The sequence below is a fragment of the Macaca thibetana genome, chromosome 7 (assembly GCF_024542745.1).
Source record: "Macaca thibetana thibetana isolate TM-01 chromosome 7, ASM2454274v1, whole genome shotgun sequence".
NCBI classification, from domain to species: Eukaryota; Metazoa; Chordata; class Mammalia; order Primates; family Cercopithecidae; genus Macaca; species Macaca thibetana.
In genome coordinates this window covers 87,063,045-87,075,197 of record NC_065584.1, presented here as the reverse complement: position 1 = coordinate 87,075,197, position 12,153 = coordinate 87,063,045, and the positions used below count along the sequence as shown (strand labels likewise).

The window sequence follows — 12,153 nt, the reverse complement described above, 5'->3', positions numbered from 1 at the left end:
CAAAATAAGCACTTCAAAATAATCTTTACGTTACAGAGCATACCTTGTGGTGGCATATTCTGATCTGCTATAGTAGATTCTCACAAATTTCTCATGTAAGTAGCTCTTTAAAAGTTGCTTTTACTAAAGGGTAAGCAGATGGTAATTCAAAACAGTATAGGAGGAAAGTGCATTTAAGGGCAATTAGTATATTAGGGTTGTATATCAGTGGAACGTGAAACTGATACAGAAATGAATGAATATGCAGCTCTCCAAATCAGGGATAAATATCAGAGCTTTATAAGCTCTAGCTTTCCTGATTTCCATCCCTTATTTGGATAGTAGCATATTAATTTCCTTAGGGACCTATCTTCCTCTTTTGTGGACCTTATTGGTAAGGCTGTCCACTAAGGTTTGCAGTCCCCTCTGCTAAGTCAAGCAATTGCCATGAGATCCGAGCTAGGCTAACTGAACTTTCTTTTGTAGGAAATACATATATGGCACCCTAAAATATGCCTCGATACAAAGTCCTGTCAATTAGTGTTTGTGTAGCTCTGCATCCTCACCAGCTTTGGTGATGTCAGTTTGTACTGCATTTCAGCCATTGAAATAGATGTGTAGCATTATCACATCTATTGTGTTAATTTGTAATTCTCTAATGATAATGATACAATGAAAGGATTAACAGCTCATCAAAGTAGGAAGAATTATAATTACACATTAATCATAGCATGGTGGTCCACTTGGAGCAGCTTCCCTGCAGCTGCTAACTAACCAAGAGTCACGTAGCATGCTGACCACATGCTCCCCCATTGTTTCTATAGGTAGAAACTCACAAACAAGAATTGTGGGTCTTTTTTGCTCAAGAATTGCTTCAGGCATTTCAGATTCTGAACTCTAGTGGAGAGGCTGACACCAACCAGTCTAAAGACCCCACCATGCAACAGGCTCAGAAGAATGCACCTTTGGCATCTCCCTGTCCCAAGACTGCACTGCTCACTTCTCAATGAATCAAAAATCCCTACGTTTCAGCTGCTCTCCAGATCCCTCACAAACCCTACCTTACACCTCTTGGGGAGGTGGATTTGACTTTTCCTCCCATCTCCTTGTCTGACTGTCGTAAAAATATGACACTATTTCTCTGCTGCTATCACCATTATCTCAGTATGTTGACTTACTGGGCATGAGGCAATGAATCTATTATGGTTACAGTTTAGTGGAGAGCTAGCCTGGAGGCTCCTCATGGGCATTTGTCCATGGTTCGGTACTCTCTTGCTGCTGTGGCAAAACTGGAGATTCACCGAAGTATCTGGAGTCTTTCTTGCCAGCATGGCACTGCCAACCTTCAGCTCAGGCTCACCTGCAAGGGAGAAACGGTTGCCAGAATGGGAAAGCATCTCTGGTGAGTGTTCCAACATCCTCTTTTCCTTCTCCTGATCTGCTGGCCTTCTTAGAGGTCCTGTCACCTCTTTGGAGGCCCTGTTGTCCCTCCTTCATAAAGGGCCCTGCTCAAGGACATTTTTACCAATTGGAAGGAGCACAAGGGCACTGTACAGTGGAACTATTCCTGGGCTCTATGGTTTCAGTTCTGAAATCTGTTTGTTTTGTTTTGTTTTGTTTGTTTTGTAAACAGAGTCTCGCTCTGTCATTGAGGCTGGAATGCAGTGGTACAATCTCGGCTCACTGCTGTTGGCTCTCCCTCCTTCACCTGGTGAAGGAGCTAGGGCCAGGCCACCAGCACTTGACCAAGAGACTAGGAATGATGAGATGCAGGAATGGCTTCCTCTTCTCACACCTGTCAGAGGACCTAATTTGGCCAGGGAACCACTTTAGCTCCAGCAGGACAATTTTCCCTTCAACAATTACCTATAGGAAGCATTGACGCTGACATAGGGCAACCCATGGGGCTCATTCGAGCACACTCTCCATTCTCTATTTCTGATTTATTAAATTTGAAAAATAGTATTGCCACCTATCGAGATGATCCAAAGCCAATGGAAAATTTATTCTCTTCCATAACGTTTTCTTCTATATCTTATATCCCATAATCCTACTTTGGCCAGTGTTCAAACCTGGACTCTGAAAGGGCGTACCAAAGCAGAGGAGCCTTAAGAAAGTTCAAGAAGTAAGGCATAAGCCTAATGAAAGCCCTTCAAGTTTTCTGGGCTGCATTTTGAAGTGTTCAAGGAATACACTGATATTGGTCCAAAGGCCTTAGAATATTTAAAGATGATAAACATGATATTTATTAGCCAGAGTGTTCTTGACATCCAGTGAAATTTGCAATAAGTTGAAGGGGCACTGGACATATCTTTGTCTCAAATGGTAGAAACAAAGGTGTTCACTGGCAGAGACCTGGTCAGAAACAGAGAGAACTATAAAACATTTAGCAGCAAGCCACCTTGCTAGCAACTGCTCAAGGAACCTTTGGACCATGACACAGACCCACCACAGGAGCCCCATTTAAGTTAGGACCCCCTGGGACCCAGGCTCCCTGTAAGTAGGAACACTCTACTTATTGAATTCCATGTGCCAACTGCAGACAAGAAGGCCGTTGGAAAAAAGATTGACCAAACCACAAAGGGGCCAATAATGAAAAAATCAACTTCCAATTCACCAAATGCCTGAAATACCTGAGGGATCTGGGGCTGAGAACTTCTGTAATAAGGATCAAAAATGATGGGGTCCGAGGGCAGGCTCTGACCCAGCTAGTATCCTCCATATTTCCCATGACGAGCCCTGGGTCATTATGATGCTGAGAAATCAACGTTTAGCCTTTCTAGTAGATACTAGTGCCACCTACTCAGTATTAAACACACACCTGTTCAAATTGTCTTCTGAAACTATGAAAGTGATGGCAGTTTTAGAGAAGACCCTAAAAGAACCATTCCTGCAACCCCGAGATTTCCAACTGTGACAGACCTGCCTAAAGCATTGCTTCTTATGTATGCCTGAATACCCTATCTATTTCTTGGGACATCATCTCTTGACTGAACTGAATGCAAACGTTACCTTTTCTCCAGGATAGGTGAATATTACAGTGTCCACAGATCAAGCCTATACCTTGCAAGCTGCATTGTTGCAGCAACAGGCTCAGAATCTCTCTCTAATCCCTGAAGAATTCCTAGAAGAGGTGGGTACTGATGCCTGGGCAGATGGGAAACCAGAGAGTACTAAGTCTGCAGTCCCAGTACCAAAGTATGTGAAGGAACCACACTGCTGAGTCTTAAACAATACCACCTGAGAGAAGAGGTATGAGGAGGTGTTCAGTCTTTGTTGTCTGATTTCCTCCAGTCTTTGTACTCAATAGACCTTGCTGGTCCTCATGTAAGAAATCTTATCTGGACTTGTCTCAACTGACTAAAGCAGAGCATTTTGAAAATACAGCCACCATTATCTCTCTCCAAGGGAATCCTCATGTAACCATGATAGGTGTGTGGCCTGATGCCTATATTCATCTTCTCATCTGTGTGTCAAGGAGTATGGGGCTAGGGTTTTGGGTTTTTTTTTTTTAGTTTTTGTTTTGTTTGTTTTGTTTTGTTTTTGAGAGACAGGGTCTCTCTCAGTCACCCAGGCTGGTGCTATCATAGCTCACTCCAACCTTAAACTTCTAAGCTCAAGCAATCTTCCTGCCTTCGTTTCCCAAGTAGCTGAGGTTACAGGCACGTGCTACCACTACTGGCCTTAAAATTTTTTTTTTTGGTAAAGTCAGGTTATCACTATGTTGCCCAGGCTTGTTTTCAACTCCTGGCCTCAAGTGATCCTCCCACCTCAGCCTCCGAAGTAGCCGGGGCTACAGGCATGTGCCACCACACCCAACTAATTGCTTTAATTTTCTGTAGAGATAAGATTTCTCCCTATGTTGCCCAGGCTGATCTCAAACTCCTGAGCTTAAGTGGTCCTCCCACTTTGACCTTCTTTTTTTTTTTTTTTTTTTTTTTTTTGAGACGGAGTCTCGCTCTGTCACCCAGGCTGGAGTGCGGTGGCCGGATCTCAGCTCACTGCAAGCTCCGCCTCCCGGGTTCACGCCATTCTCCTGCCTCAGCCTCCCGAGTAGCTGGGACTATAGGCGCCCGCCACCTCGCCCGGCTAGTTTTTTGTATTTTTTAGTAGAGACGGGGTCACTTTGACCTTCTAAAGCGTTGGGATTACAGGTGTGAGCCACTATGCCCAGCCCCTACATTTCAATAGGGGTGAGTGAAAATAGAGATGTAATTTTCTGCACTGCACTACTGCATTGATGCTATGAATTCTGTCCATGGAACCCTTGGAAGCCCGTGGATCACAGATTAAGACACCTACAGACATTGTCATCCCCTGAATAAGGAACCTAAGTCACTTTTATGGTTTTGTGAAACAGTAGTTCACAAACATTTAAGAATTGAATAGTGGCTAACAAAAGAAATATTGGCTTGGTGTGGTGGCTCATGCCTTTAATCCCAGCACTTTGAGAGGCCGGGTGGGTGGATCACCTGAGGTCAGGAGTTTGAGACCAGTCTGGCCAACATGGTGAAATCTCGTCTCTACTAAAAATACAAAAATTACCCAGATGTGTTGGTGGGCGCCTGTAATCCCAGCTACTCAGGAGGCTGAGGCAAGAGAATTGCTCGAACCCAGGAGGCAGAGGTTCCAATGAGCTGGGATCATGCCTGGGCGACAAGAGTGAAACTCTGTTCCAACTAATAATAATAATAACAATAATAACAGGACATATCAAGGAATTAACAGAAAATACTTAAAATCAACGACAATATTTAAAGGGTGAACATAATTTTCAAGTGATTTAAAATTTATATTTAAAGGGGAATACCTCCTTAAGAACTGAAATCAAAAGTCACTGCCCAAGGAGCTTCTGTTACAGAAGCTGGCAGACAACTCTAGGAAGTAGACCCATTAAGTGGTTTCCAGAAATACTGGTTGGGTTACCTTCCTGGGCTGCATTGGTAGTGGCTAATTTCTGTAAATATAACAATATACTTTTCTCCAGTTTAGTTTAGATTGCTTCCTAATTGGTTTTATATCCAAAAAGCTTTAGGACTTTGGGCTTAGTTCATAGGAGAGTTCATGGATGTATGCTTGGAGTCCATATTTTTTTTCCATATTAAAAGTGGAATATCAATTGTTTGAGAAATATTGGCTCATACATTGGCTCAGGTGGCTTCTCTCTCCCACCTCTCTCTACATTCATTGAGTCACTACTTGAATTTAAGTCTTCAATAGATAATGCACACTTGTTGGAAAGAGCTCTGGATGTGTGGGCACACGACAAACAACTGACTTTCCCTCAGAATCACCTCCCAAGTCATCCAGATACAGATGCCCAGAATTGTTCCCTTTTTGCTCTCCCCTGTCCCCCAAAGACCTAGAGAGTAAGAGGATGCACAGAACCTGCTCTGAGACTATCTCCCGTCCATCCAGTCTGTCAGCACATGATTTCCTGTTGCTCAAAGATTGCTTGACAGGAGCGGGGGCTTGAAGATAAGTTCTGGATATAAACTGAACCTTCTGTGATTCCAACAATAAGGTGGCCCAGTGAGAAAATCAACTAAGGTGGTTTGGCTAGGAGCAGACTTCAGAGGTGTTGATAGAAAAGATTTGCAAGAATCTTACTTTATTCATAAATCTTAATTTTGACTAGCGTTGATGAACCAGTATTGATCACATTTGCCAATTTGCAGGGAGTTGGAATGAAAAATATGGTGGAAAAATCAGGCTGTGATGTTAAAGGTAACCCATTGAACACTTGCACAAACTCAGTTGAAGAGTTCGTGGTCTTGTCAGTTTGAGCTGAGTTCAGGACTGAATCTTGAGGTCCTGAAAAGCAACTTAACCAGCACCTTGTTACCTGTACTTCACAGTCAGATGTTATGTATAGTAGCATTGTGGAAACTATGGCTAGGTTATGTGACATTTTAATAGCAAGCAGTACAGTGTCACCAAACAGCTAAAGGTTATAATTAAAGAACTGAGTAAAGAAATTTCAGATACTGGCTACCTAATCATTCATAGCTATTTCGCCACTGTTTTTACTAGATATTCTTTCACCTCTCAAGGAAGGTCTTACAATTGACAACATTAAAAGTGATTTTCTGGCCTGACCAAGTGGCTCATGCCTGTAATCCCAGCATTTTCGGAGGCTAACGTGTTGAGGATTAGCTGGACTCAGGAGTTCAAGACCAACCTCGGCAACATGATGAAATCCTGTCTCTACAAAAATTAATACAAAAAACTAGCCAGGCATGGTGTTGCACGCCTATAGTCCCAGCTACTCGAGAGGCTGAGGTGGGAGGATTGCTTGAGCCTGGCAGGTTGAGACTGCAAGGAGTAGTGTTTGTGCGACTGCACTCCAGCCTGGGTGACAGAGCAAGACTCTGTCTAAAAAAAAAAAAAAAAAAAAGAAAGAAGGAAAGGCTGGGCACGGTGACTCACACCTGTAATCCCAGCACTTTGGGAGGCCGAGTGGGTGCATCACAAGGTCAGGAGATCGAGACCATCCTGGCTAACACGGTGAAACCCCATCTCTACTAAAAATACAAAAAATTAGCTGGGCGTGGTGGCGGGTGCCTGTAGTCTCAGCTACTTAGGAGTCTGAGGCAGGATAATGGTGTGAACCCAGGAGGCAGAGGCTGCAGTAGCCGAGATCATGCCATTGTACTCCAGCCTGGGCGACAGAGCAACACTCTGTCTCAAAAAAAAAAAAAAAAAAAAAAAGTGGCTTTCCTCAGTGAAGTTCCCGTGTAACATGGCATAAGTCATAACCCTCCAGGGACTTCCCCAGAAGTTTCTTAGAATTGAGAGCAGATGCTAAGTCTCTGGTTGTCTCCTGATAGCACCAGATAACCCCTTTCTGGGGTCACCTAGGTCTTACAATTATTTTGTGCCCAGGGCTCAGCCTTTGATGTTTGTAGCCTTTGCTCGAGGCTACTGTTTGAGTGAACCCAAGTGTTCCAGATGAAACGATACAAGAACAAGTTCACATAATAAGGCTGTTCCCCATCGCCCCCTCCACTACCAATCAGCTGGAGCGCTGCAGCTCCCCCTGCTCTTCCTTTCTCCACTGCTGCAGATTTCCAGGGCTCTGAGAAAAGGAGGAGGACGCAGACTCTGCTCTTCAGATCCACACGCTGATACCCACTACAACCAGTGACCTGAACTCGGAGTCTGAGTAGGGTAAGAAGGGCTCTGCTGAGGATGCTCGGGGTACAGCCAGGAGCACTAGAAGGGGGCTGACTGAGCTTTCAGATAGCAAAAAATGGAGAAGGATCCAAATCATGGAAAACAAAGGCCTGAATTCTGGTCAGCCCCAGTCCCACTGATACAGGCTTTCCCTGCTCCTCCCTTCCTTCACCGCCAGTCCTCCTAACCACAATGCATTAAAGCTGCTTGCATCCTACTCTTCTATCCTGTGTAGGCCTTTATCACTAGGACAGGGTTCCGTGGATGCGGAACCCTGTGTCTGATGTGGGCATTTGACATGGTTAGAAGTGCTCTCACATGCTTGCATCTCATTAGACTCTCGCAGGTCTGTAGGGAGCTGTTATTAGGCCTATCTGAGGACACCGATACTCAGAGCTGTGAATCAGGCTAGAGGTTCAGTAGGGTCAGGAATACTCCTCATGGGAAATGAGGGCAGAGAGTTGGTAAAGAGATAACTTTTTCAAATGACCATACATCCTATGCTGTGACCACAGTAGCTCTGCGGGGGACTGTTTTAGTCTTGGTGCCTGATTGATTACAGCAACTGTTCTAAACTGATGTCCTTTTATGATGGCATTGCCGATAAGCTCTAACAAATGAAGATCATTTGTAATAGCAATAATTAGGGAAATGGCCTCTGAGAAGGGATGTGGATAGTGAATAATGATCACATGTTTCACCCAGGCTTTGGGGAAAGTGTTATAAGGAAGCCAAGGTTGGAAAAACATCATTTTTCAGAGAAGTGCAACCTGGGCTGTGGTTTCCAGAACCAATGCCTTCTGCCTAGGAACCACCTCCCAAGTAGTTACTCATCTTCTACATTCCCTTAAAATGCAACAATCTTTTCCACTTTGCAGACAAAAAGCTTAAAATGTCATTTTTCTATTGGACACATGATCTCCTGATAGTTTATTTGGTAAAAGAGAGCTAGATAGTGATTGGCTCCTCAAATTGGATAGAAGACAGGGTAGACAGGAGATATTTGAAATTCTCAAAAGGTACATGATCTATATTTTTCAAATTTGTGTTTGGCTCTCACACGCTAAAGCATATTTTTAGTTCTTAGAAAGCTGTATTCTTTTTTTTTTTTTTAAGATGGAGTTTTGCTCTGTTGCCCAGGCTGGAGTGCAGAGGCGCAATCTCACCTCACTGCAACCTCTGTCTCCCGGGTTCAAGCGATTCTCCTGCCTCAGCCTCTCGAGTAGCTGGGACTACAGCCACTACGCCCAGTTACTTTTTGTATTTTTAGTAGAGATGGAGTTTCACCATGTTGGCCAGGGTGTTTCTCGAACTCCTGACCTCAGGTGATCCACCCGCCTCGGCCTCCCAAACTGCAGGGATTACAGGTGTGAGCCACTGCGCCCGGTCCAGAAACTGTATTCTTTAATGAGAATCATCATCTTCTAATAGGGAAACAAATAACAATATAATATGTGCCCAAGTGCCTGCTTGGCAGGGAAAGGAATTTTAAGGTGGAGCTCAGTTCTCTGAGTATTGTCAGGATAATGTTTTTCTTTCTCTTCCCTGTAGACACGCAGGTGGCCCTGGTGACTGAGATGACATCCTCTCTAAAGATCTGGGGCATGCTCTTGGCCCTGCTTTACATCCTTTGCAGGCTGTGTGTATACAGTAAAGACGTTTACTGGAGAGAATTCATAAAACTTCATTACTTAAGTCCAAGTAGAGAATTCAAAGGGTACAAATGTGATGTCCTCATGAGAGAAAAAGAAGCTCTGAAAGGCAAAAGGTCTCATATATTCATCTATAGCTTATGGTTCAAAATTCAGCGTACATGCATCGATGAGAAGGGGAGCAACCGATATAGAAATGCATATGTATGGGCCCCAGGTGCCCTTAAAGTACTCGAGTGTCACTGGGAGAAGTACAACAGGAGGTACATAGAGAGCAGAAGCTTCAGCTACATTGAATTCCACTGTGGCATAGATGGATATGTTGATAACATAGAAGACCTGAAGATTATAGAACCTATCAACAACTAGAAAGTCTATGCACATCCTCAGATATTGGTAGAGTATTCAGTGCTTCCAAAGTGGTGGGCCCTGCCTCCATCAATAGCCCCAGCCACTCCCCACTTACATTTATGTGTCAGTGTTTTCCAAGTACTTAGAGTTTATGTACCTCGCGATTTCTTGATACCAAATCTTGGTGTGGTGTCTGTATCTGTAATACAATTTTGTCCTAATTTGCCTAATTTACACCCACATTTTTTCCAAGATTCAGCTCCTATGGCATCTATCCTTGACTAACCTAAGATTTTTCCTGATATTGACTCTCTTTATACCTACCCAAGCTGAACAACCTTCTTTTTCTTAAATAAAATATATTATTCTAATATATGCGACACTTATATATATTATGTGTGCAGAGTATGTATTGTGTGATTGGTGTGGGTATGGGTGATCTAGGCTATTTTTGCCTATGGCTGTGCAAGGGGTTTAGGGTGCACTTTATGTATCTGGGTCTAATGTATGTGATATATTTATGTATATCATATGGATATAAATGATTGTGTGCTAAACTGGAGACAAGTAGTGATGTAAGCACTCATCATGGTATCAATTTGAAATAATCAAAAAGGTCAAAATCCAGTTTTAAGAGCGGGCTGGGCACTGTGACTCATGCCTCTAATTTCAGCACTTTGGGAGGTCAAGACAGGTAGATCACCCGAGGTCAGGAGATCGAGACCAGCCTGGCCAACATGGTAAGGCCCTGTCTCTACTAAAAGTACAAAAATTTGCACGCTTGGTGGCGCATGCCTGTAGTTCTAGCATGGGAGACTGAGGCAGGAGACTCTCTTGAACCTGGGAGGCAGAGGTTGCAGTGAGCCGAGACTGCGCTACTGCACTCTAGCCTGGGCAACAGAGCAAGACTCCGTCTCAAAAAAAATAAAAAAGTATTTACTAAAGTGAAAGGCTGGGAATGGACATTCTGTGGCACACAGACTCCAGAGAAATAGGGTCAGTACTCCAAAGTTAAAAGTTAAGTTCTTTTTTATGTAGGAAAAAGAGAAAGAAGTGAGAGAGAATTGCATTTTCTATACCAGACTGGTTCAAGAGTTACAACAAATTAATTGGTTACACTTCTGTGCCCCCACCACATGACTTGTTCTATTTATAGTCGTTTTTCAATCCTTTCCAACTCAAAAGAGTGTATTTAACATTCCATCTTAAGACAATGTGAAACTGGGAGACTGAAGTCGTCGGATCGCTTGAGCTCAGGGATTTGAGACCAGCCTGGACAACATGGTGAAACTCCGTCTCTACAAAAGAAAAGCAAAAATTAGCCAGACATGGTGGCATGTCCCTCTAGTCCCAGCTACTGAGAAGGCCGAGGTGGGAGGACGGCTTGAGCCCAGAAGACAGAGCTGCAGTGAGCCGAGATTGTGCTACTGCACTCCAGTCTGGGTGACAAAGCCATACCCTGTCGCGAAAACAAACAAACAAAAACAAAACAACAACAACAAAACAAAAAGACAATGTGAAAGCGATGAAGTCTTTGCATGAGAAAGGGAAGAGGGAAGTTAATCCATAATGAACATCAGCAGTTGAGAGGGGATGAGTCTTCCCTGGGCCCCTTCAGCCATTTAAAACATTTCACAAATGCAGGTAAGAACGAGGCTTAATCTCTAGAGAAACCAAGATACACTTGCCTTAGTTACAGCTGCCTGGCACATGACTCAAGCACCATAATTACATTCTTTTAAGGTTCCCAATAATTTAGAGTTCCAACAACTTAGATTTGAAATTGTAGATTTTAATGATGTGACACGCTTAGTTCCACTCAGATTTCTGGGTATAGGCAGAGCTGACTGGGTATAAAACACGTGGCATGGTTTCTGGCTTATAATAGGTACTCAGTGAAAATTGTTTCCTTTCCCATCTCACCCACTGGTTTTGTACTTTAATTTCGATTTTGATAAACAATCATTGTAAGTACCCATCAATCATCTGCTGTCCCTGACCCTAGGGGTGGGAATTTCTCATACAAAAATAGAGTAGACTGTCATCTATATAAAAGCTGTACACACCCAGGATGAAAAAGAACACCTCCTCCATCAACCACACACTTACAGATGTCTCTGTTAGACTTAATTCCTTAAGAATGTTTCTAAGAAAGTCAGTGCATGTTAAATGGGCTAAGGCATTACATTTCCTAAGGATGACACATCAAGTAGAAGACATTAGCACAAATGATTTTGTCTGATAATAAACATGTTTGCTTCGCAGAGACATAGGGCTCTGGCCTTGAAACAATCAGGGAAAAGACTGAAGTATCAACATTATTCATGAGGTGACTGCACACTTTCCTGTAACTCTGGTCTCAATGAGTAGTCTGTGTATCTAGATTGGTCATCATGTTCCAAAGGCAGTTCCTCAACTTTGCAACTTTTGAGTGCACCTGGGGAGGAGCAGACACCTGGGGATGACAATCTCTACCAACCAAACTCAGAAGAGGCTAGTATTAAACCAGTAGCTCTTCATCAATGATCAATTTACATATGGGGAAAAAAAATGCCATTTTTTCCTATTTGATAAATGCTCTTCAAAATATAGTGTAGGAGAGGAAAAAAATTTTACTTCTACCCTTTTAGGATCTTAGCAGGGGCCTCATAAGAAAAGTCAGATTAACAAGAGAAAAACAAATAGAAATGTGGTAACATGCATATCTCATATACACATAGGAGAAACTCAGAGAGTAACTCAAAGGGATGGCTAGAACTTGGGCTTCAATGCAGCATCTTGGTGGCCTAGCTCAGGGTGGCCATTTGTTCCCTCTTCCTCACCAGTGGCCATTCACTACATTGCTGGCTAGAGGTCATCCCTCCCCCGATGGAGTGGATCAAAGGCACTCAGACATTGAGTGGAACAACTGGTGTTTGCATCTTTTTTGTATGTTAATTGTAGTTTTATCTTGGTTGATGTGAAAAATGCTGATTTTGTCCTCTCAGGCAGGCTG

At 43.2% G+C, this 12,153-nt stretch overlaps 1 protein-coding gene across 1 annotated transcript; it reads left to right on the top strand.

Annotated features, from left to right (window-relative positions):
- Positions 1–8,711: 8,711 nt before the first annotated feature.
- Positions 8,712–9,529, top strand: EDDM3A (epididymal protein 3A). Its single transcript, XM_050796627.1, has one exon. The coding sequence runs from the start codon at positions 8,733–8,735 to the stop codon at positions 9,174–9,176; it is 444 nt and encodes a 147-aa protein (XP_050652584.1). The 5' UTR covers positions 8,712–8,732; the 3' UTR covers positions 9,177–9,529.
- The last annotated feature ends 2,624 nt before the right edge of the window (positions 9,530–12,153 follow it).

Bases quoted from the DNA above. Each gene is read 5' to 3' on its own strand.
- EDDM3A (XM_050796627.1), top strand. From the start codon at position 8,733: ATGACATCCTCTCTAAAGATCTGGGGCATGCTCTTGGCCCTGCTTTAC.